General features: G+C 36.5%; 3 protein-coding genes across 7 annotated transcripts in view; 1 reads left to right on the top strand and 2 right to left on the bottom strand.

The window, feature by feature from the left end:
* The window catches only part of LOC117332946 (coiled-coil domain-containing protein 74A-like), a 31,908-nt gene extending 30,627 nt beyond the window's left edge, over positions 1 to 1,281 (bottom strand). For all 3 annotated transcript variants that reach the window (XM_033892031.1, XM_033892030.1, XM_033892029.1), the window contains exons 1-2: positions 1,185 to 1,281; positions 816 to 915 (exon numbers count right to left, since the gene is read on the bottom strand). The gene's annotated coding sequence lies outside the window, so the exon portion shown is untranslated. The remainder of the gene's footprint in view (positions 1 to 815; positions 916 to 1,184) is intronic.
* A 15-nt stretch (positions 1,282 to 1,296) lies between these two features.
* On the top strand, positions 1,297 to 7,425 carry LOC117332947 (protein HGH1 homolog). 2 transcript variants are annotated; one of them, XM_033892032.1, is made up of 4 exons: positions 1,297 to 1,400; positions 3,894 to 4,578; positions 5,487 to 5,677; positions 6,166 to 7,425. In XM_033892032.1, the coding sequence occupies exons 2-4, from the start codon at positions 3,918 to 3,920 to the stop codon at positions 6,418 to 6,420; spliced, it is 1,107 nt and encodes a 368-aa protein (XP_033747923.1). In that variant the 5' UTR covers positions 1,297 to 1,400; positions 3,894 to 3,917; the 3' UTR covers positions 6,421 to 7,425. The 2 variants fall into 2 exon arrangements, with proteins under 2 accessions (XP_033747923.1, XP_033747924.1); XM_033892033.1 differs by lacking the exon at positions 1,297 to 1,400 and adding an exon at positions 1,611 to 1,626.
* A 685-nt stretch (positions 7,426 to 8,110) lies between these two features.
* Positions 8,111 to 26,471, bottom strand: part of LOC117332944 (probable ATP-dependent RNA helicase DHX37) — a 33,211-nt gene continuing 14,850 nt past the window's right edge. Inside the window, exons 17-27 of one of the 2 annotated variants that reach the window (XM_033892025.1) lie at positions 25,336 to 25,432; positions 24,304 to 24,369; positions 23,602 to 23,868; positions 23,206 to 23,268; positions 21,905 to 22,061; positions 19,976 to 20,096; positions 12,830 to 12,893; positions 10,933 to 11,047; positions 10,202 to 10,508; positions 9,887 to 9,984; positions 8,111 to 9,396 (exon numbers count right to left, since the gene is read on the bottom strand). In XM_033892025.1, coding sequence (XP_033747916.1) covers positions 9,317 to 9,396; positions 9,887 to 9,984; positions 10,202 to 10,508; positions 10,933 to 11,047; positions 12,830 to 12,893; positions 19,976 to 20,096; positions 21,905 to 22,061; positions 23,206 to 23,268; positions 23,602 to 23,868; positions 24,304 to 24,369; positions 25,336 to 25,432 — 1,435 coding nt within the window. In that variant the 3' untranslated portion in view covers positions 8,111 to 9,316. Of the gene's footprint in view, positions 9,397 to 9,886; positions 9,985 to 10,201; positions 10,509 to 10,932; positions 11,048 to 11,301; positions 11,480 to 12,829; positions 12,894 to 19,975; positions 20,097 to 21,904; positions 22,062 to 23,205; positions 23,269 to 23,601; positions 23,869 to 24,303; positions 24,370 to 25,335; positions 25,433 to 26,471 lie in introns of those variants that run through there. The other variant, XM_033892027.1, reaches the window with a different exon arrangement.

The raw sequence follows: 26,471 nt of genomic DNA on the forward strand, positions 1-26,471 counted from the left end.
TGTTTATTTTGATTAAAAAATTCATTAATTAAACATGTCTTTATAAGACAAATTAACAATGAGAAAACAAATTTATAATCATTTATATGTCAATCTTGTGCTTATAATTGATTTTCAATAAATATTTACAAATTAAGGACAAAATGTGCACAATTATTGATATTTTATTGTTTATCATATATATGCATACATAGGTTATCTTGGTATCAGACCTGAAACTTACACTAAAGTCTCCTGCAAAACAAATGGAACTAATGGGACAACATAAATACAAAATCTGTAAAACAAAACCGAATACATTTTGCAAACAGAGTCTGCTTAAACTGACCATAATCGCAGCAACATTGTAGACTCCAAATTCTGCTACCTTTTCGAAAAAAGCAGAGTTCTAATGCAGCATACCATTACCCCTATGATAGATGATATTAAATACTTTAATCTTGGCATTTTGGCCTTGTCTATATAATGTAGGCCTAATCCTTTACATGTTTTCAGAATATATGAATAATGTGTCTCATTAAATACAAAATTGCTGTCGCCTGCCAAGATCTTTTTCACACTCTGATACCTTAAGTACTAGAGTCCACTATTTATTAATTATAAAAACAATAACACAAAGGCTAATCAGATAGCTTTACTGTAAATCTTCTGTTTGTGGCACTGTAAACAAACTATTTCTGTCCTAACTAAATCTGATACCATTTATAAATAAAGGTGTTGTATACAATAAGTTTTGCCATAAGATGATACAATCACAGTTCTCAAAACATTGGTATGTGTATAGACTGATAGCAGAAAATGTGTTATATACTTACCAAATATTCAACATTGTGAGGTCAAATCCAACAATAATTTCACGGTTACATTTTCCTTATTCCATTATACAGCTTTGGTATTCGTTTTCGTCTCAATAATCTAGAAAAAACGACAGAAAATCCAATATATCAGTAGTTCCCCTAGCACATTGTCCTCTCCTCAGTTTGCCTACTGTGGCATGTCACCTATTTGATATGCAAATTATATCCACGCCGTCTCTATTGGACACACCTGATCCAGAAATAGCTGAGAAAAGTAATTTCCGGTCTCAAAATTTATTGTCATTCTCAAAATGTTGAATATAACCTAACTAGATAACAGGTAACTGAATTACTGGGATTATGTAAATTTTACCAATACGAACGTACTTATATTTGAGAGCCAAGATTATTCTTGTTTCGTGATCAAACTTGAGAGGGTCTTCGTTGCTACCCAGTGGCAGCCATTTTTCAACAAGTAATGAAGGGAGACAACTTATGGAAAGTAAATCCTGAGTGACTCCCCCTTGAATTTGTCACTTCCTACATAAACACGTGTGAAGTGGAGTCAGTTTGGTGATACGGTGTATTGACTTTAACAATATTGTAAGTGTATGTTTTTGATCATTTTATATGTGTAATGTAACATCTTGAATATTACTCCTTTATAATTATATATATATGTATGACCCTGTGAGCCTGTTCTTTTTTTTATAACACACAGCTTACAGTAGAGCTAACACGGAATTGGTTCACAGGGGTTGTCACAATACAAATTGGCTGCATGATGAGGATAACTTGATAATCTTGCTGTCTTCAAATCGCCATAAAAGTAAGAATTATGGAGCTAAAAGGCGATGTTAATGATATCACATTTCTGATAACTTGCTGTCTTCGAGTTGGGGTTATATACGTATATAAAATATTTGTAGTTGAAACATTTCCCTCCAGGCTTCACTTTTTTGTCGTGAAATATATACATGATATTTGATCGTTTTACTGTTTTAAGTTATTTTGAGCATTCATGTCATCTACTCATATCTTGTGAAATTAAAAGCAATATGTCATGATTGCTTTGCTAAAATACATGTACATCTATACCACTATTATTCTAGCCTTTTCTGTGGGAAGACATGATTTAGATTACCCCACATTTGGCCCCATCACGGCAGCAGACGGCGATTCACACCAATTTCAGTCTTTATTGTTGTTATTGTATGTATTAAGTTATATGGAAACAGCCTTTAGGTAGAAATCCTACACATGCATCATATGACACATTAATCCGCTTGAAAAATTCGACATGACTGAAAACCCGTGTGTTTCGGGTGATGTTTTTCAATGCCTTTTGTTCAAAATAGAGATATGTATTTATTTGTAATAGAGATTATTTTTATAAAAGAGAAACCACTATATTTTTAGCTCACCTGTCCGAAGGGTGAGGGCTACCAAGTTTGTTCAAATAAATGACCCTGACCTTCATTCAAGGTCACTTTGGTCAAATAGGCTATAATCTTCAAACAACTTCTTCTCAATAACCAAGAGGCCCAGGGACTTGATATTTGGCTTGTAGCATGCTGGGGTGAAGGGCTACCAAGTTTGTTCAAATAAATGACCTTGACCTTCATTCAAAGTCACTTTGGTCAAATAGGATATAATCTTCAAACGACTTCTTCTCAATAACCAAGACTTGTCGATATTACGCCTGTAGCATGCTGGGGTGAAGGGCTACTAAGTTTGTTCAAATAAATGACTTTGACCTTAATTCAAGGTCACATGGGTCAAATAGGCTATAATCTTCAAACGATTTCTTCTCAATAACCAAGAGACCCAGGGACTTCATATTAGGCCTGTAGCATGCTGGGGTGAAGGGCTACCAAGTTTGTTCAAATGAATTACCTTGACCTTTATTCAAGGTCACTTTGGTCAAATAGGCTATAATCTGCAAACAACTTCTCAATAACCAGGAGTCCCAGGGACTAAATATTAGGCATGTAGTATGCTTGGGTGAGGGCCACCAAGTTTGTTCAAATAAATGACCTTGACCTTCATTCAAAGTCACTTTGGTCAAATAGGATATAATCTTCAAACGACTTCTTCTCAATAACCAAGAGGCCTAGAGACTTGTCGATATTACGCCTGTAGCATGCTGGGGTGAAGGGCTACTAAGTTTGTTCAAATAAATGACTTTGACCTTAATTCAAGGTCACATGGGTCAAATAGGCTATAATCTTCAAACGATTTCTTCTCAATAACCAAGAGACCCAGGGACTTCATATTAGGCCTGTAGCATGCTGGGGTGAAGGGCTACCAAGTTTGTTCAAATGAATTACCTTGACCTTTATTCAAGGTCACTTTGGTCAAATAGGCTATAATCTGCAAACAACTTCTCAATAACCAGGAGTCCCAGGGACTAAATATTAGGCATGTAGTATGCTTGGGTGAGGGCCACCAAGTTTGTTCAAATGAATGAAATTGACCTTTATTTAAGGTCACATGGGTCAAATATGCTTAAATTTGCAAACAACTAAAATTACTTCTCCTCAATAACTAAGAGGTCCAGGGATTTAATATTAGGCCTGTAGCATGCTAGAGTAAAGGGCTACCAAGTTTGATCAAATGAATGACCTTGACCTTCATTCAAGGTCACATGGGTCAAAATGACTAAAATCTTTAAACAACTTCTTCTCAATAACCAAGAGGCCCAGGGACTTAATATTAGGCCTGTAGCATGCTAGGGTAAAGGGCTACCAAGTTTGATCAAATGAGTGACCTTGACCTTCATTCAAGGTTGCATGGGTCAAATACTGCTTAAATTTGCAAACAACTTCTCCTCAATTAGGCCTGTAGCATGCTGGGGTAAAGCGCTACCAAGTTTGTTCAAATGAAATACCTTGATCTTCATTCAAGGTCACAGGGGTCAAATATGCTGAAATCTTCAAACAACTTCCCCATATTATTTTAAATGCTAAGGTATACCAACCCTGTGTAAACTGGAAATATTTTGGTTTAAATAACATCCAGTTTGGACAGGTTGTGAACTTAATATATGTGAAATAAATCTGATTACTAATATGCACAATCGTTTTATTTATTCAGGGAATGAAATCATAAAAGGAAATAATGGAAGGCCTTGACAAGGAACATCTAGAAAAGGAGTTTGGCCCTTTCCTGAACCCTGAAGCCAAACTGGATGTTAAGGGTATTGCCATTGAGTACTTTCTGGGACTCAGTGGTGGGAAGGAAGGCTGTTTATTTGTGGGCGCTAGTGACAAATTTCTGGAAGGCATTGTCTCCCTTCTCAAGGATGACAAAAAAGACATTGTGGAAAAGAGTTACCAGACTCTAATCAACCTGACAAATCTAGAAACAACATCTAAACGACTTTTATCCCTACCCTCCTATCCAAACTTAGCAGCTGAATGTGTTAAAGAGATGCTAGACCCGGAGTTTGAAATGGCAGATTATGTTTGCAAGCTGCTTTCCAATGTGACAAGGACAGAAGACTGTGCTAAGATTGTTGCTAAGGTGGTAATTTATACTGATCAGGGTATACCAAACCTGGTAAATGCTCTTTGTAGCACCAAACACAATTCAAAGGCAAATCTTCATCACCTGGCAACAGTGCTTGGTAATCTGACCCAGATTCGTGAAGTAAGGACAAAGGTCATGGCCAAGGATCAGTTTGTGGTTCAGAGACTTTTACCTTTTATTGAATTCAAGGAGTCCAAAACACGTCGCCATGGGATCATAGCATGTTTGAAAAACTGCTGTTTTGATGTTGGTGAGAAAATAGCCTGTGTTTCCTCTGGTCCTGACACCAGACAGACATTCTGATTGATACATGTCTGGTGTAGGGCCAGAGTGCATTTCTATATAAAAAGTGGAATTCTCAGACACCGTTTGGTAAGGTTAGATTAGTTTGGTGCAGACAAAGTAAATCAGGCATGACATATTACACCCATCATACAATGAATAAATGAGATATTTCTTTATCCAAAATCACTCATTTAATCCCTTACTGATGTTCTATTTGCTTCATTTATAATATAAACCCTCACCAAATATTTTATATATTACATTACATGCATTATGAAATATAAAGTTCATCTGATCTGACAAAATATATTTGTCTGATAACACAAGATATCAGAACACATTTCTTATTTCAAACGTCTTGTTATATATGGAATGGTAACATGGTACCAATCTTCAAAATTTTAGATAAGACAATGTTTTATTTACATGCCTGATTACACCATCAGTGCCAATATATTGTTATGCAGTATGTTCACCATACTTTTCACATGAAAGTTTCTATACAGATGAACAACAGAAACAGCAGTCCTATCAATGAAATTGTTGTTATTTTTTATGTCTTCCTGAATCACATATCTAGAAGAGAAAACATTACCTTAGATGTAGACACAGTGGACTGTTGTTTGCATGGTTACAGATAAGAAATTTCTAAAATACTTACATTTAATAACTGAATGTTAGTACCAATAAATATAAATCTACACTATTATATATTGAACTTGTTTTTACCAATAAGTAAGATCTGTGATTAAGATGAAATGCTTGTAGGTTTCCTGTATTTTTATATTCATAAATTCAATCTCTTCATTTAAGAATAGATTTAACTACCACACTCAAAATTATTCTACATTCATATTCGCCGATGATTTTCAGACTGCCATGAATGGTTGTTAAGTGATAGCGTTGACCTGTTGCCACGGTTACTGCTTCCTTTGGCTGGTCCTGAGGAGTTTGATGATGAGGACAATGATAAGCTACCCGATGACCTTCAATACCTGCCCCCAGACAAGACACGCGAGTCGGACCCAGAAATCAGAAGGATGCTCATTGAGACGATCTTCAAGGTAGAGTCTGCACCTGTACACATAGCTTTCATTATGTCCATACACAATGTGGAGATTTTCAATTTCATTATGAATATCCTTCAACACTCTCAGCTTCTAATGATGGCAACATTAATAATTATTATTGTTGGGATCTTTGGCTTAATGTTATATGTATCATCTAACCTTATAAGCTACTAATAAATGTCTTTCAATATAATTTCCGGCATTTAATAAATCTTTTCAAATTTAGTTTGAAACATTTATATATAATATCATATAACTGTAATTCTTCAACTGAAATTAATGTAGTTACATGTAATTGAAATCTAATATATGTGATTTTATCATATATATATCTTATGCTACAAATTGAAATCCTCAAAAAAATACCTGGTAAGTCATAAAATATTATAGACTTGTGAAAATATGTAAGTCATAAAATATGGTCATGGACTTGTGAAAATCTGTGGTTCCTCCTTCATTTTACGACCTTTTAATGTTTACAGTTGTGCGCAACAAAGAATGGGCGTGCATTTGTGAAGGAGAAGAACACTTACATCATTATGCGTGAATACCACAAGTGGGAGGAGCATGAGGCCAATTTTCATGCCCTCATGAACTTGATTGACATGCTCATCTCGGATGAGCCACAACCTGGTATGGAAAATCTGGACACTGTTGAAATTCCACAGGATGTTAAAGAAAAGTTTTTAAAAATGGACAAACAGCGCGAAGAAATGGAGACATCAGACCAAACATAGTTTATGGATGCGAGACGAGCCCAGTTGGATGAGTTTTGGAGTATGTAACCATAAGCTAAAGATCAGAGATATTGTTAGATGCTTTACCTTGACAGCATGAGACATAGCTTATGATCAGTGAAGTAGTCACAAGCAACTACAAGGAGACACTGCCTTAAAATTAAGTCTGAGTGCTGGTGCGGCAATCAATTCAGCAAACAAACTAACAATCATTAATGCCCTCCTCTGCAGGCTCTGGGGAGAGAATGAACCACTTAGAAGTAAACTGCTGTCTGGGCCTGTTTCCTCCTCTGCTTTACTGATTTTTTTATTATTAAATCCTCTCTGTTTTCGTTGCATATAAATTTTGATAAAATTGCGAAAATTAAATGATTATCCGGGGGATGCAACTCAGCATGCACAGGGTTGATTTAAGTTCTTTTTCTAGATGTCTTATATATATTATCGATGAATTGTTGACGTAACTAAGCAGATTTGAGGGAATTACATAATTCCATAAGGGATTATGAAGTTTAGCTGAAGTTTTATATCTATAAACAACAAACATAGAGAGGCTTTAACTACCATGTTACCATGTAAATAATATATAAGCATATTGTAAACAAATAAATCATGATCCTCAACAGTGTTTATGTCATTATTAGTTCCTTATTATCTGCAGTTCATGGAACATTTGTAATTGATTAAAATTTAATGTTCCATTAAAATCTAATTTTAATAGAACAGTCATAATCAATATGTCAACCTGATGTCAGAGTGGAATGATTTGGGGATGGAACAATTGGTTTTGTCTCATTTCTTATAATGATGAAACAATAAAACAATCTAAAACAAAAAAAAGTGTTATTTTTTTTTTAATATTAAAAAGATATTTGAGCACTTTCATTATGATACCATCCATCATAGAAATAAGTTGTTTTAATCATTTAAAATTGTGTATTATGATACAGGGGTGTAAAATTTCATGTGTAAAGTAAAAGGCTATGCAATAGAAAGATTAAGATTTTTTAAAAAAAATCTTCAAGTAGACCTTTTGTAGTAAGAATTACAAATTTTCATTAGCTGTGATATATCACAGGGACTTTGCACAAATTCCAAACCCATGAATATTTTATATATTTCAAGAGTGGTACACATTTTAAAACAAAAAATTGTACCTTTTAATACATTACAGAACAAAAATCTCACTATTACCAGGTACATCATCACGAGAAATGAATGTTAACAACAGGATGTGAAAAAAACACTTGTCCTGGATGAGTTAAATTTGGCTGGGCACGAGTGAATGGTGTCGTGCACTCGTCCCTGATGATGAGTAAATTTCAAAAGAAAATAATAAATCATGTTTATAAATATTGTCTTTAGCGTTTATTCCACGAAGTCTATAGAATTTTTTAAACAAACTAGGATTTAATCATACTGGAAGTAAGTTCCACGGAACAGATAGCCCTCTCTCTCTCTCTGTGACTGCTCTACGTGATACTGATGCGTTTATGTGACCAAGAAGAGAGAGACTAATACAGGTAAAGGACAGAAATAAATCCGGACCATGTATCATATCAATTACGAAAGTTTTTAAAGGCAATGAGAATGACAATATTTCAACACTAGCTAGTCACACTTCTAAATACTTTTATATCTCGCTTTTATGTAATAATACCCGATATAAAAAAAATATCACAGGCAAATACAGGATTAAACTTTATTAAAAACAAAGTCCGGAAAAAGGTTTTACTTCTTAGAACCGACTTGTTGGTTCCTGTTAGGCCTATAGACATCAGTTTAAATGTCGCTATGGCGAAGCGAACGATAGACTCTTTTTTTTATGAAAGGTTCACAAAACTGCAGTTCAAATTGTTTAATTACAACAAGCAATGATTAAAACATTGAAAACATTTATGCAGGTTTTGTGTGCTTTTTTTAAATCGAAAATTAGAAGTCAGAGGTACAAGTGATTCTTGTTCAGGGACGAGTGGTTCTCATGTGGCACTTGTCCCCTTGGACGAGTTCTTTCGAAAATATTTTTCTCATCGGTCGGTTACATGAAGAAATTAGCCAAGTATTGCACATATTGTGACAAGTTAAAAAAAAGTTCATTAAGTTCGACAATTAATTGCCTGTCCACCTAAATGGTAGTCCAGTCACTTATGGGTAACTAATCAAAAGGAAAGACATGGATTTGAAACTTGCGTTAATGATACAGTATCATTACTACACATGCCTTTTTGGGTATTGTTTTGACCTATTTGTGGTATGTACCACCCTTCATATGGAATGTAGGATGAGAATTTGTGTCAAGCCCCTATGCCTGACATGAAATGACAGTCCCTGGGATAGTGGAAGCATACACCCTTGTAATAATGTGTTAAGAAATGCTTCCTCAAGCTGAATTCATCACAGGTAGACTTCAATATACAATGTATCACATGAGAGTCCTTGTTTTTCTATGGTGTCATGTAGTAACTGTCAGTATGGAAGTTTTCTCACAATGAACAACTTCCTGCAATGTGTCAGATCAGATTTGGTACATTATTCATACACAGAATCCTCAACAAGTAGTCAGATGTCTGTAATTATACAACCAGATAGCATCAATGGCGTTTCTCGAGAAATACCAGGTTTTAATATTTTCCAGACGACTTGACGAATCATCCTGTCAAGATTCATGTCCTCCATCACCAGAATGGTATCCTTGTTTGTCCTGATGCAGTCTGTGCAAGCTGCAGATCTAAGAGGTCATTATGACCTTGATCATTTTAAGTGGTTATCATGTGATTGGCAGCTACACTGATTCCAGCTCAAAGTGGTTGTCATGTGACTGGCGGCTACACTGATTCCAGCTCAAAGTGGTTGTCATGTGACTGGCGGCCACACTGATTCCAGCTCAAAGTGGTTGTCATGTGACTGGCGGCCACACTGATTCCAGCTCAAAGTGGTTTGCCTGGGGTATCCACTGGCTGAAGGCATTGAATAGATCTGAAAAAAAAAATACAACAAGAACATGTTTATAATGATATGTTGTACAATGATACCTGCTATAAAGATGACTTTGGTATAGCTCATAGACATGTGGCAGTGATATTGTCAAAATTCAACATTTTTCTGTATTTCACTAAATTGCAACCTGCTCGGGATACTTAAAGCTCTGGTGCTGTGCTGTGTGTATACGCTCTTATTCGATAAGCGAGCCATTCCAGGTAGAGTGACATGAAAATATACATTCTCATCACGTAGTTGTACAGGATAACATTACAAATCACTCACTCAGTCAGAGATTGACAAAGGGACGAGTCATTCATGACACACTGCAACATGGTTAACACACAAATGTACATTGTTTGCATAGCAAGTAACATTCATTTTGATATAATAATTGTTACATAAACAGATGGTGACATGTGGTTTATTTATATATATATATATGTCAGTAGTTTATGGACAGGTAAACCGTACATTCATTACTTACATGTAGGCTCTGTTTTCCATTTGTTAATGAGTGTGTCCCTGCTGTCTACTCCCTCACCAGCCAGACTCTTCAGAAGGACTTCTGTCCTCGGCTGTAACCTAGCAACACCGCACACCGAAATGAGACTGGGGTCTTTTAAAAGGTACATATTCTTTATGGCACGAATTCACAAACCACTGATGAATAAGCAAGAATTAGAATCATGAAAATAGGTTGATAGTTGATATGATTCCCCAAAAATTGAAATTAATCAGCATTTGAAAAATTAAATAAACATACAAAACACTGTTGTAGTCAGACTAAATAACTACTCACTTTGCCCAGGTCTTCACCATTGTCGAAGGAGATGACAACAGCTTGGTGGTAAATCTAGCAAGGCCGGGTATAACTTTTCCCTCCAGTAAGAATCGTGCAAACCATTTGTACTTTTCCAGTGTGAGAGGGTACTCCATTTCTATAGCAGGTAGGGCCCACGTACAGCGACTGAATGTACTTGTCATATGACACACCACCTCACCTTTCTTCTCGTCGAACTCTGGAGCTGGGTCATCCAGAGGCTTGGAAAATGTGCAGTGTGAAGGACAGAATATTGGTAACCATTCTGGCTCCACAGCTACCAATCCTAGAAGTGATAGGAAAAATGTAAGTTTAAATGTCAGGTTAAAATCAGCCAGGGTCACTTAAGAATTAATTCAGGTTATTAAAGGTCATATTTACATACAATGTTGACTGTTCCTGAGCAATAACTGTATAAAAGTAACATTTTAGGGAGTGTTTTTATAACTTTTTGCAGAATATGGTTCATAATTATCATATTAACTACTTATTACATGAAATGGTGAACACATTATATTACAATTATATTACACAATATTTAAATCTTAAATTACATGTAAATGCAAAATAACAGTCGCTGTGTCAAATCACAGTTGTGAAAAGTAGATTCAATGGTACAACTATAAATGTATTTTACAGTTAAGTGTACAGTTAAAATAATTAAACGACAATGTTTAAATATTGTCACAGAAAGAAAGACCACTGTGTACCTTTCATATATAATCTTGATGTTTCCTCTATACGCTGATAAACAACATACGGTGGATTTTGTCTGTAAAGTACCGAGGAAGGATGGATAAACAACGGTTCTTCTAACTCTGCACACTACAAAACAGGAAATAGTTTACAAACATAGAACCAAGGAAAGATAAACAACGGTTCTTCTAACTCTGCACACTACAAAACAGGAAATAGTTTACAAACATAGCACCAAGGAAAGATAAACAACGGTTCTTCTAACTCCGCACACTATAAAACAGGAAACAGTTTACAAATATAGTACAAAGGAAAGATAAACAACGGTTCTTCTAACTCCGCAAACTACTAAACAGGAAACAGTTTACAAACATAGTGTCAAGGAAAGATAAACAACGGTTCTTCTAACTCTGCACACTACAAAACAGGAAACAGTTTACAAATATAGTACCAAGGAAAGATAAACAACAATTCTTCTAACTCTGCACACTGCAAAACAGGAAACAGTTTACAAATATAGTACCAAGGAAAGATAAACAACGGTTCTTCTAACTCTGCACACTACAAAACAGAAAACAGTTTACAAACATAGTGTCAAGGAGAGATAAACAACGGTTCTTCTAACTCTGCACAATACAAAACAGGAAATAGTTTACAAATATAATACCAAGGAAAGATAAACAACGATTCTTCTAACTCTGCACACTACAAAATAGGAAATAGTTTACAAATATAGTACCAAGGAAAGATAAACAACGGTTCTTCTAACTCCGCACACTACAAAACAGGAAACAGTTTACAAACACAGGGCCAAGGAAAGATAAACAACGGTTCTTCTAACTCCGCACACTACAAAACAGAAAACAGTTTACAAACAAAGGGCCAAGGAAAGATAAACAACGGTTCTTCTAACTCCGCACACTACAAAACAGGAAACAGTTTACAAACACAGGGCCCTGGAAAGATAAACAACGGTTCTTCTAACTCCGCACACTACAAAACAGGAAACAGTTTACAAACACAGGGCCAAGGAAAGATAAACAACGGTTCTTCTAACTCCGCACACTACAAAACAGGAAACAGTTTACAAACACAGGGCCAAGGAAAGATAAACAACGGTTCTTCTAACTCCGCACACTACAAAACAGAAAACAGTTTACAAATATAGTACCAAGGAAAGATAAACAACGATTCTTCTAACTCTGCACACTACAAAACAGGAAACAGTTTACAAATATAGTACCAAGGAAAGATAAACAACGGTTCTTCTAACTCCGCACACTACAAAACAGGAAACAGTTTACAAACATAGTACCAAGGAAAGATAAACAACGGTTCTTCTAACTCTGCACAATACAAAACAGGAAATAGTTTACAAATATAGTACCAAGGAAAGATAAACAACGGTTCTTCTAACTCCGCTTGCTACTAAACAGGAAACAGTTTACAAATATAGTACCAAGGAAAGATAAACAACAATTCTTCTAACTCCGCATGCTACTAAACAGGAAACAGTTTACAAATATAGTACCAAGGAAAGATAAACAACGGTTCTTCTAACTCCGCACACTACTAAACAGGAAACAGTTTACAAATATAGTACCAAGGAAAGATAAACAACGGTTCTTCTAACTCCGCATGCTACTAAACAGGAAACAGTTTACAAATATAGTACCAAGGAAAGATAAACAACAGTTCTTCTAACTTTGTATGCTCACAAAAAAGTATAATCCTATGTCCCAATATGCAGTCACCACTAATCCATCAGATATTAGGCGATTAACTTTTTTCAATGAAAAACATATGGCAGTTAGTCTTTTAATAATCTAGAAAATTTTGAAACATGAGGTGCTCGATTAATTCATTATAATAAAGTGTAATATTTTTGTAACGATGAGTGATGTTACACACCTGATAAGCATATTTCAACTTTTTAGCTTCATCATCTGCCCCTGGTGGGGGAGCTGGATACTTTCTGTAGGGAAAACAAATGAAAGTTTGAGAATTTCGTGACAACTGAGACAGCAATCTGGACAAATACATATACATGTACATTACAAAAATGTATACCACAAACAAAGTCTCTTGATATTAAATATCATTATAGCAATAAATTGCATAGATATCACCGGATAAAAGGCCCAGGGACCTAATGGTTTACCTGAGTTCTGATGTGTAAACAAATACCGTATATATATCAGGTTTTTTTAGCGAGTGTCTAATTTTCGCTATTTTCGAATTATAAGATATCGCTAAAATTGGTCACGTTTTACAGTAAGAGTTAGCTCCCTTGTATGGGTGTTGTCATGAACCGATCACCTGTATACACATGACGTATACAGGTGTGCTTAATTGGCCGGGACTCGACTGAACTGTTTTATTCAATAAAAATGTACTCACAGTTGACCATATGTTTTGTCATTTGTATAGATCTATTTGAAATCATAACGAGAGTGGCATTGCCAAGTGAAACATGGCCATGCTACGATTTGTAACCGTTACACGGAAGGACGAAGGAAGTCTGGTCAGGGACAGACCTGAGTTTGCTGAAGCAAACAAACTTGTAGATAAAGAGTTAAGTGATGAAAGATCTACACCCCCAGAAGAAAAGGGGAAGTTATTCTGTGTATTCGCCAAAGCAACGCATGGACATTGGAAAATATGCTGCAGAATTTGGAAACGCTGCCACGGTGAAGAAGTTTTCACCACTAATGGATAAAAAATTAAACGAGAGCACTGTACAGGGATTCCATACAGCATTTAAAAAAGAAGTGTCTGCTCAAAAAAAGAGAAAGCTGGATTTTTCTAATGAGGAAAATTCCAACACTGATTTGAAAGAACTTACTCCAAAGAAAAGGGGGAGAAAAGTTCTACTCGGTGATGAGTTGGACAACAAAGTACAGGATTTTGTTAGGGCTATTCGTGACACCGGAGGAGTGGTAAACACGGCAATAGTGAAAGCAGCACGTAGGGGAATTATTCTTGGCGAGGACCGGTCACTTTTAACGGAAAATGGTGGTCATATAGACATCACCAGAACATGGGCATTATCGATCATGAAACGACTGAACTTGGTGAAACGTAAGGGCACCACATCCAAGAAAACAAGAGATCCCAGAGGGATCTTGGCGCCCACCATTGAATGATCTTTATAGGTTCCATGTCAGATTGATCTTTTCTCTACTTTTCCCTTCCTCTAAGTCTTACTAATCTGTGTAAATTCAGAAACAGCGCTCTAGTACTTTTCAAACAAGGGGAACCTATATATAAAATTTAAGATTTAGCAATAATGGCTGTCTGTTGTTTTTGGATTGGTCCCAAAATGCAACACCAGGGACCAAGGGGAACCTACATATGAAATTTGAGAAAGATCCCTTCAGTACCTTCTGTAAAATAGCGATAACAAACTTCAATTGTTAAAATACAAGATGGCTGCCTGTCGGCCATGTTGTTTTCCTATTGGTCCCAAGATGCAATATGCAGAACTACAGACCAAGGGGAACTTATAACAAGAGATCCCAGAGGGATCTTGGCGCCCACCATTGAATGTTCTTTATAGGTTCAATGTCAGATTGATCTTTTCTCTACTTTTCTCTTCTTCTAAGTCTTACTAATCTGTGTAAACTCAGAAGAAACCTCTAGTACTTTTCAAACAAGGGAAACCTATATATAAAATTTAAGATTTAGGCACCAAGGGGAACCTATATATATGGAATTTGAGAAAGATTCCTTCAGTGCTTTCTGAGAAATAGTGATAACAAACTTCAATTGTCAAAATCCAAGATGGCTGCTTGTCGGCCATGTTGTTTTCCGATTGGTCTCAAAATGCAATATGCATAACTAGGCACCTGGGGGAACCTACATATGAAATTTCAGGAAGATCCCTTCATTAGTTTCTTAGTAATACTGATAACCAGTTTCAATTTTCGAAATCCACGATGGCTGCCTGTCGGCCATGTTGTTTTGTGATTGGTCTCAAAATGCAATATGCATAACTAGGCACCAAGGGGAACCTACATATGAAATTGGAGAAAGATCCAATCAGAACTTTCTCAGAAATAGCGATAACAAACTTCTATGATCAAAATCCAAGATGGCTGCCTGTCGGCCATGTTGTTTTCCGATCAGTCCCAAAATGCGATATGCAATACCGGGCACCAAGGGGAACCTACATATGAAATTTGAGAAAGATCCCTTCAGTACTTTCTCAGAAATGGCAATAACAAACTTTAATGGTCAAAATCCAAGATGGCTGCCTGTCGGCCATGTTGTTTTCCGATTGGTCTCAAAATGCTACATATGAAATTTGAGAAAGATCCCTTCAGTACTTTCTCAGAAATGGCAATAACATACTTTAATGGTCAAAATCCAAGATGGCTGCCTGTCGGCCATGTTGTTTTCCGATTGGTCTCAAAATGCTATATGCATAACTAAGCACCAAGGGGAACCTACATAACAAATATGAAAAAGATCCCTTTAGTACTTTCACAGAAATAGCGATAACAAACTTCAATTGTCAAAATCCAAGATGGCTGCCTGTCGGCCATGTTGTTTTCAGATCGGTCTCAAAATGCTATATGCATAACTAAGCACCAAGGGGAACCTACATAACAAATATGAAAAAGATCCCTTTAGCACTTTCACAGAAATAGCGATAACAAACTTCAATGGTCAAAATCCAAGATGGCTGCCCGTCGGCCATGTTGTTTTCCGATCGGTCCCAAAATGCAATATGCATAACTAGGCACCAAGGGAAACCCACATATCAAATTTGAGAAAGATCCCTTCAGTACTTTCTTAGAAATAGCGATAACAAACTTCAATTGTCAAAATCCAAGATGGCTGCCTGTCGGCCATGTTGTTTTCCGATCGGTCCCAAAATGCAATATGCATAACTAGGCACCAAGGGAAACCAACATATGAAATTTGAGAAAGATCCCTTCAGCTCTTTCTCAGAAATAGCGATAACAAACTTCAATGGTCAAAATCCAAGATGGCTGCCTGTCGGCCATGTTGTTTTCCGATCGGTCCCAAAATGCAATATGCATAACTAGGCACCAAGGGGAACCTACATATGAAATTTGAGAAAGATCCCTTCAGTACTTTCTGAGGATTAGCGATAACAAGAATTGTTTACGGACGGACGGACGGACGGACGGACGGACGGAGGGAGGGACGGACGGACGGACGGACCACGGACCACGGACGCAGGGCGATTTGAATAGCCCACCATCTGATGATGGTGGGCTAAAAATGTTTGAGAAAGATCCCTTCAGTACTTTCTGAAAAATAGCGATAATAAGTTTCAATTGCCAAAATCTAAGATGGCTGCCTGTCGGCCATGTTGTTTTACGATTAGTCTCAAAATGCAATATGCATAACTATGCACCGAGGGGAACCTACATATGAAATTTGAGAAAGATCCCTTCAGTACTTTCTCAGAAATAGCGATAACAAACTTCAATTGTCAAAATCTAAGATGGCTGCCTGTCGGCCATGTTGTTTTCTGATAGGTCTTAAAATGTAATATGCATAACTAGGCACCAAGGGGTACCTATATATGAAATTTGAGAAAGATCCCTTCAGCACTTTCTGAGAAATAGCGATAACAAACTTCAATTGTCAAAATCCAAGATGGCTGCCTGTCGGCCATGTTGTTTTCTGATAGGTCTCAAAATGCAATATGCATAACTAAGCACCAAGAGAAACCTACATATGAAATTTGAGAAAGATCCCTTCAGTACTTTCTCAGAAATAGCGATAACAAACTTCAATTGTCAAAATCCAAGATGGCTGCCTGTCGGCCATGTTGTTTTCTGATTGGTCTCAAAATGCAATATGCATAACTAGGCACCAAGGGAAACCTACATATGAAATTTGAGAAAGATCCCTTCAGTTCTTTCTCAGAAATAGCGATAACAAACTTCAATTGACAAAATCCAAGATGGCTACCTGTCGGCCATGTTGTTTTCCGATTGGTCTCAAAATGCAATATGCATAACTAGGCACCAAGGGGAACCTACATATGAAATTTGAGAAAGATCCCTTCAGTTCTTTCTTAGAAATAGCGATAACAAACTTCAATTGTCAAAATCCAAGATGGCTGCCTATCGGCCATGTTGTTTTCCGATTGGTCTCAAAATGCAATATGCATAACTAGGCACCAAGGGAAACCTACATATGAAATTTGAGAAAGATCCCTTCAGTTCTTTCTTAGAAATAGCGATAACAAACTTCAATTGTCAAAATCCAAGATGGCTGCCTATCGGCCATGTTGTTTTCCGATTGGTCTCAAAATACAATATGCATAACTAGGCACCAAGGGAAACCTACATATGAAATTTGAGAAAGATCCCTTCAGTACTTTCTCAGAAATAGCGATAACAAACTTCAATTGTCAAAATATAAGATGGCTGCCTGTCGGCCATGTTGTTTTCCGATTGATCTCAAAATGCAATATGCATAACTAGGCACCAAGGGGAATCTACATATGAAATTTGAGAAAGATCCCTTCTGTACTTCCTCAGAAATAGCGATAACAAACTTCAATTGTCAAAATCCAAGATGGCTGCCTGTCGGCCATGTTGTTTTCCGATAGGTCTCAAAATGCAATATGCATAACTAGGCACCAAGGAAACCTACATATGAAATTTGAGAAAGATCCCTTCAGTACTTTCTGAGAAATAGCGATAACAAACTTCAATTGTCAAAATCCAAGATGGCTGCCTGTCGGCCATGTTGTTTTCCGATTGGTCTCAAAATGCAATATGCATAACTAGGCACCAAGGGGAATCTACAGATGAAATTTGAGAAAGATCCCTTCAGTACTTTCTCAGAAATAGCGATAACAAACTTCAATTGTCAAAATCCAAGATGGCTGCCTGTCGGCCATGTTGTTTTACGATTGGTCTCAAAATGCAATATGCATAACTAGGCACCAAGGGGAACCCACATATGAAATTTGAGAAAGATCCCTTCAGTACTTTCTGAGGATTAGCGATAACAAGAATTGTTTACGGACGGACGGAGGGACGGACGGACGGACGGACCACGGACCACGGACGCAGGGCGATTTGAATAGCCCACCATCTGATGATGGTGGGCTAATAACAAAAGTGGAGAAATTCGATGATATTAAACTCAAATTCCTTGACAGAATAAAGACCATGGTCAATGATTACCATATACCGTCCGAATTAATAATTAACTGGGACCAGACGGGATTACATGTTGTTCCTGTGTCCCAGTGGACGATGGAAATGGAGGGGAAAAAGAGGGTCGAAATTCGCAGCATCAATGACAAACGCCAGATAACAGGTTTGTGTAACTCTCTATAATCAAAATGAAATTCATATGCCATACTCAGGTACAGTGTATTCACTATTGATAAAGAGAAAAAACAAACAGATCGATAGATTTAACTAATTAGCATGTTTACCGCAAGTTATACATGTACATACTTATGTAGTGCTTTCTCCGACGTCCGAGTGATTTTGACATGTACATGTATGTATTACTGAAATCTTACAGAACACTTGAAATAATCAATATGCATGAATTTGCCTTTTGAATCCTGACCATTTCCTTAAAATTGTTTGCAACGTCCACAGGAACCTTCGCAGGCACCTTATCTGGCAATTTCCTACCAATGCAGCTAATCTACGGTGGGAAAACCGACCAGTGTCATCCCAAGTACAACTTTCCCAAGGAATTCGCAATAACTCATTCCGAAAATCATTGGGCGAATTCATCAACCATGGCTGATTATATTAACCAAATCATTGTGCCTTATGTTGACAGCACCAAAGAGGAAAAGGACCTCCCACTTCTCCAAAAGGCCCTCGTTATCTTTGATTGTTTCAGGGGACAAATAACACAGGATTTTCACGACCTGGTAAAAAAGAAACACTTGGTGTTTGTCACTATACCACCAAACTGTACAGACCAACTCGAGCCTATGGACCTCAGTGTTAACAAATGTGCAAAGAATTTTTTGAAAAAACAGTTTGAGATGTGGTATGCGGAAGAGATCGGCAAACAGCAAGCAGGTGGCGCTGCAATCATTGACATTATTGTTGACCTTTCGCTAACCAAAATAAAACCACTAGGTGCAAAGTGGTTGGTTAAATTGTACGATCACCTGAAAACAAGGCCTGAGATTATAACAAACGGTTTCAAAGATGCAGGCATCTGCAAAGTCCTGGATATGTAAATATATCTCCATTTAACTGTGAATTATCTGTAGTATATCTAGGCCATGCCGATTGAAGCACATAACAGTACACGCGGTACGTATGCGTTCCATGTTCGATGTTAGAACTTTTGATTTTCAATAAATGTTCTTGTACTGTACTTCTTCGTTTTTGTTGTATATGAAACATATGTACGCTAAAATTTGAATTACATGTTGTGAAAACGCTAAAAATGAAATACGCCAAAAATAAAACGTGTCATTTTGTACAGAAAACCGAAATTTGGCATACGCTAAAAAAAAACGATATACGGTAGTTGATGTTTTTTTTTTTAAATCTTAATACATTTGTCCCCTGTGACCAGGAAATTAGGTCATGGTCACTCATTTCAACAAACATTCTAGCCTTTCATCCCAGTATGCAACTGGCCCACTATCATGACCCTGAGCCTCTTGGTTATCGAGAGTAAGTCAAAAGTGTAAATTGTTTATGAGAGATCAAAGGTTGACACATGGTGACGGACAGAGGGTGATTATAAAAGGTCACTTGAGACTTTGCCTCAGGTGTCCTAAAAGCTGAATGACATACCCCTACAGTTTTTCCCTTACAATATCTGGACTTTGTTAAACTTACAACAAATCAATTTAGAAATCATGTTGCCTCATAACTAAAGCCCAAGAATAAGTGGATGATAAACAGAAAATTAAGGATAGTAATTTTACCTGTCTTAAGTTAGAATTTTGAAGTCAAATATTGTTATTGCTTGTGAGTACTTGATCGAAACACTTTTCATCTTAATGGATCAATGGGTAAACTGTCACAAACAAAGTAAATATAATTATGTGGTATTCTACATGTTTCTTACCTGGCTACATGGTCCCCGAGGCCTGCTAAGATAATTTGTCTCAGAAGTTTGGACTGAAGGTCATTAGGTGGGTCAAGTTTTGGATCAACACAAAGGTTAGCCTCAGGTATCACAGTATTTACTGTAAATACACACATATTGAACAACAAAATTAGACATTCGAGTAGATGATGGCGAGGGCTTGTATAGCCGAAGCCTGTCACTCAATCCTCTTTCCGTAATCAATAAAATATATCTGAAATACAATCATTCATAAGTGAGTAGATACTCTATCGTTCAATAAACATCAACTTGTGAGTACATGTATGTTAAACAAAATTTGATATAAAAAACAAAGACTTTTTGAAAGAATATTTTTCAGAAATTCACATGACAAACAATCCAATTCCAGATACAGTGGAACTTCGTTAACTCTAAGTCGACGGGACCACGAAAAAACTTCGAGTTATCCGAGTGTTCGAATTAAGCGAGTTATCGTTTTTGGTGAAAAGTTTGGTCAATATTTGTCAACATTATATAATCATTATAACTTCGCTCTGTCGCTCATCAGTTTAGTGTGAAGACTGGTCAATACATGTAAATATATATGTAATGTTTCGTTATGTCACTTGTAATTTGGTGTAGTTTTGCCTATATACAGTCACGATAAAGTTTCTTTCACTTAGTCACTTCAATAACGATCTGATGTGCAAGTCATGTTTGCAAAAGGTAAACGATAAAACGGAATTCGACAAAATAACAAGTTATTAATGTCAAAACAAATAACCGTTTAAGTTTAACACAGATTGCATACAAAACGTAACAGAACCATTACCTTTTATTGGACATATATAAAATACTGTTTGATCGGCCTACTTACTTTTTATTGATAACCACGCCATTTCCATGTGTATTAGCACCGGAAGTTGGGCTGCGCACGTGCGTATAAAATGTTACTGTAACTGAGTTGGCGTTTTATCCGATTTAATAGACAGCACTGACCGTAACAGTTGTACTCTGAACACCTCGGCAGTAATTACGCTATTGTTTCAGCAGTTTAAAGATTTAATAGCCGCCGGTGACTGTGTCATTTCTACACCTGTAAAAACATCTGCCGGGTAGATCTACCGGTGTGTCAGAGATTAGTTCCGCTTGAGCGAACGGGTAGATGAGTTGTTGACTATCGTGTGTACTGATATCGGCGACCGCCTTGGGAAATTACCTGATGTAAGTAAAGCAGTACTTTTTATCACCAAGACTTGTTGTTATAAGATTCAACCGACAATTTCTTTTATGAATTTATGAAACACTTATAATAGCATGTAGGTTAGTAGATTAGTGCCGATATGTTCAGTATTACAAACGGAATTTAGCTCTTAAAAAATGTCGGCGTTTGCCACCGATCGATGAAAATTATACTTCGAGTTATTCGAACATTTCAAGTAGGATTTTTATTGTTGGGACCAAATTTTTACTTCGTATTATCCGAGTTTTTCGAGTTATCCGAATTCGAATTTTCCGAGTTTTTTTTACTAAGATAAAGAGAAAATTCGGCCGGGACCGGCGAGGTACTTCGAGTTAAGCGGGGTAGTCGAGTTATCCGAGTTCGAGTTAACGAAGTTCCACTGTATTTAATTTAAATCAATACCCACCAGTACATTTATTTCCATTTTATGTCAAAAGATCGAAACATTTTGGAGATGATTAACATATTGTCAATAATAAAAGTACATATTATCATTAGTGAGTTTGAGCCATATATGTAATAATAACAGAGTACTGTTTACAAGGTCAAACAGTTGTTAATTCCCCAAACTTTTTTTTATAATTCTGAGGACTATTTGTCAATTTTAAACAATAGATTTGTTTTGGGTTCAGATAGGAGGGTATCTGATTTAAAATCAGTTAACTATTTGGGCATTATTTCTGTGATTTGTGAGTTTTCCTGACCTGAGTTTGTAAGCTGAACTCTGAGCTTTCTGATTTCCTTCATGGCCTTGAACCGTATCCCGTGTTTCTGACAGAACTCTGGAGTACAGCCCTGGTATTCACAGGATCCTACAGCCTTTAACAGCACCATAAGGTCGCCTAGCAACAGCGAGTGTCCCTAGAAATACACAATTCATACATACAGAGCATTGTTGCTATTCTAGTCTGTCTTAAATATATGGGAATTAATTCAAAACTCACAAACCTTTTAAACCTTTATAATTTACTGATTTAGTAGGTTTGTTTCAAACTATGGCAGTTTTACCAAAACCATTAGTAGAAAGAATGTATTTTTTATTGAAATTTGTAAGAACAGATTATTACTTTTCTACAGTATTCCCTTTAACCCTATATATATTGGTGGTTTCATTTTATCCTGAAAAATAACAAACAAATAGATCCCCAGGGAAACAGGCATTCTAGGTATTGCTAAAGCAATACATGTCTCCTTCCAGCAGCCACCTCTGCTGAATAGTAATATTGACCTCGCCCAAAATCCCAGAAACTCAAGTTTGGTTTGGTTTGGTTTTGTTTAACGTCCTATTAACAGCCATGGTCATTTAAGGATGTGCCAGGTTTTGGAGGTGGAGGAAAGCCGGAGTACCCGGAGAAAAACCACCGGCCTAGGGTCAGTACCAGGCAACTGCCCCACGTAGGTTTCGAACTCGCAACCCAGTGGTGGAGGGCTAGTGATAAAGTGTCGGTACACCTTAACCACTCGGCCACCGCGGCCCCTCAGAAACTCAAACTTGTCAGAGATATTATGGTCCTTTATCATTGTGTGAAATTTGATGAAAATCCCTCAAGGTTAGAACGCTGACTAACTTTGGCATTACATACATAAGACACATACAAGACGGATGGATAGGAAAGTTATAGTCCCACGACAGTATAACCGGTAGGAGACTAATAACATTTACCAGTATAAATCTCTGTAGGTAAGAAAACACCACCATTTTGAGGATTGGTGTTGGCATATTAAGGTTTTATCCTGGTTTAAGTGTGGAATTATCACATCATTGACAACCTTTGCAGCAATTGCTCAGATTAGACCAAATGCCAAAGTGGGGTGTTTCAAAGCTTGTAAAAGACACTCTGAAATGAAAATTGTACACTATTAACAGAGGATGTTAAATAAACAAGACAGCAGATGTACAGCAAGCAGGAGTAACTTTGCCTACTGTATATGTGTATGACCTAGTGTGGTGTACTCAATCTACGGGAAAACTGTGATGTCAGCAAGACAACCACACACAACTTACAGCACCAGCCCAAATCTTCTGAATCTGCTTAAAGTGCTGTAATCTCTTCTTAAAATCCTCTTTCTGAAACAGAAAGAAATTAACTAATATCTGAAAATGAAATTTCTAGATTACAATGCTGAATTCAAAGTTACACTTGAATTCTATATAGTAAAGATCCAAGTCACTTTTCAAATGCTAAGCTTGGTGCTTTTTCATATAAGCTGTAAAACCATCATAAACTCATTTTTGAAATCAAAATTCATATAACAGCTAAAATTGTTCAACCTGGCATAGTAAGAGTGCTGATAAATTAAGTTTCTATTAAAGTAACATTCTAAAAATAGGTTCTATAAACAACATTATTCTGCTGTGAGATCTGGAACCACCTTGTATCTCTCAAACATTAACACTTACCTCCCCCGATTCATCTGGAGGCTGATGTAACTCCACAAACACTTCAGCAACCGACAATGCCGCGACCATGGCAACCACGTATGGGAGGAGGTCGTGCTGGTGTCCAAGGGATAACATTTTGGAGTACCGTGGTGAAACAGGAAAGTGGGCCATGGCCCTACCCAGGGGTGTGATCCGACTTGGTTCCTCCTTACTTTTGAATCTGGACTTAGGGTGTAACACAGGTGCCGTCAGAGCTCCTAACGAGACCAGCAACCTCTCCGCAGCCTTAATTATAGTCAAGTGAAAACAGTCTTATCTAAACATTTCCCACAACCCCAATTTCAGAGTTTTTTCCAATAAGTTCTGTAAGATGAAATACTGGTAAATATAATGTACAGTGATCAGTATTTCAGAGGCATCAATTTTGGTTACACTAATTATGGTCTAAAGTATGTTTAGTTCAACTTTTCTTTTTTTTCATGGAACCAAATTGCTAAACAGAAGCACTTTATACAGAGTTCTAAGAAAGTTTCATTTGTTAAAGACTTTTGAAGGTAACAGATGAACCATATTAAACAGATGCAGAGTTATATTATCATAAATATTGTTGTTATGACGGTAAATGTACAAAATTTCTAATAAACAATATCAGCTATGAAAAAATAAAATGCTCTTTTGAAGGTCAAAGTAGTATAATAAAATGATTTGATTAAGTCCTACCTTGAGTTGTTCTGGGTCGGGTTGTGTTGGGTACGGGAAGTTCATCACCTTATCTATGTTCATGTCCTGTACAAAGATCAATAATCAGTATTGTAACAAGGGCCATCAATGATTGCGAAAGCTCATCGGCGGTAGCAATCATACTATGCATTCATTTTTTATGTATGTATAAGCATGTCATTTTGAAATTGTACGTCACATAATATCGCTCCTAGACCTCTAATGGATGTATAAACCAAATAAGAAGGGTGTTGACATATAAGCTTTCCAAAACTTACCCCAAAAATCTTTAAAGAGGGTTTTTGTGCAAAAACAATTAAGTCCACTAATTAAAATGCCAAAACAAATCACAATTTTTTTCTGCATGATTTTGATATAACATCACTCCCAGAGCTCTAATGAATGCATAAATCTAATTAGAAGGGTGTGAGAGCATACTTTTGGACGTACCCCCAAAACTTTAAAGTGAGTTAAGTCCACAAAATGGTAAAATGCAAAAAAATCACAATTTTTTTCTGTATGATTTTGCCATAACATCACTCCTAGACCTCTAATGAATGTATAAACCAAATTAGAAGGGTGTGAGGTGTATCCTTTTGGACTTAGAAGCTTTCTAAAAACAGATCCCAAAAACTTTAAAGTGGGGGTGGGACGCCGACGCGACAGCATTACCTCAGGGTTACTCGTAACCGGTGAGCTAATAACAAATAAAAAAAAAAATGAGGATCCCAATACACTCAAAAGAAGCTAGATTTTATGATAAGTTTTATCTATAAGCGATAAGACATGATAATTAAGAGCAGATATTTATATTTCCATTTATTATAATTTTGTTATCTGAACCTATGAATGCAAATTATAATTCTAAGCAAAATAATATATATATATGAACAAAGTTTATTTTCATTTTCTGATAAATAATCAATAAGACATGTGCACAACCAATGCACTCTCAGAGCTCTCCATAAAGACATATTGCTATGTGAGTATATTATAGCCATTTGAATTATCAATTTTAATATTTTCAGTCACCTTCATTTGTAAGACAAGGTCATCCACAGGTCGTCTGGTTATTTCAGCTGGGGAGAACTTCTCAAAGTCGTGTGTAAACACAGCAGAGGAGTAAAGCCTGAAAGATTGATATGTAGTGGGTACAGAGTTGTTAATATCGGATACAGACTGTATAACGTACCATCTTGATGTCATGTATATTTTACTTACCGGATACAGACTGTATAACGTACCATCTTGATGTCATGTATATTTTACTTACCGGATACAGACTGTATAACGTACCATCTTGATGTCATGTATATTTTACTTACCGGATACAGACTGTATAACGTACCATCTTGATGTCATGTATATTTTACTTACCGGATACAGACTGTATAATGTACCATCTTGATGTCATGTATATTTTACTTACCGGATACAGACTGTATAACGTACCATCTTGATGTCATGTATATTTTACTTACCGGATACAGACTGTATAACGTACCATCTTGATGTCATGTATATTTTACTTACCGGATACAGACTGTATAACGTACCATCTTGATGTCATGTATATTTTACTTACCGGATACAGACTGTATAACGTACCATCTTGATGTCATGTATATTTTACTTACCGGATACAGACTGTATAATGTACCATCTTGATGTCATGTATATTTTACTTACCGGATACAGACTGTATAATGTACCATCTTGATGTCATGTATATTTTACTTACCGGATACAGACTGTATAACGTACCATCTTGATGTCATGTATATTTTACTTACCGGATACAGACTGTATAACGTACCATCTTGATGTCATGTATATTTTACTTACCGGATACAGACTGTATAACGTACCATCTTGATGTCATGTATATTTTACTTACCGGATACAGACTGTATAACGTACCATCTTGATGTCATGTATATTTTACTTACCGGATACAGACTGTATAACGTACCATCTTGATGTCATGTATATTTTACTTACCGGATACAGACTGTATAATGTACCATCTTGATGTCATGTATATTTTACTTACCGGATACAGACTGTATAACGTACCATCTTGATGTCATGTATATTTTACTTACCGGATACAGACTGTATAACGTACCATCTTGATGTCATGTATATTTTACTTACCGGATACAGAC

Source organism: Pecten maximus, chromosome 8 (genome assembly GCF_902652985.1).
Source record: "Pecten maximus chromosome 8, xPecMax1.1, whole genome shotgun sequence".
Lineage (NCBI taxonomy): Eukaryota > Metazoa > Mollusca > Bivalvia > Pectinida > Pectinidae > Pecten > Pecten maximus.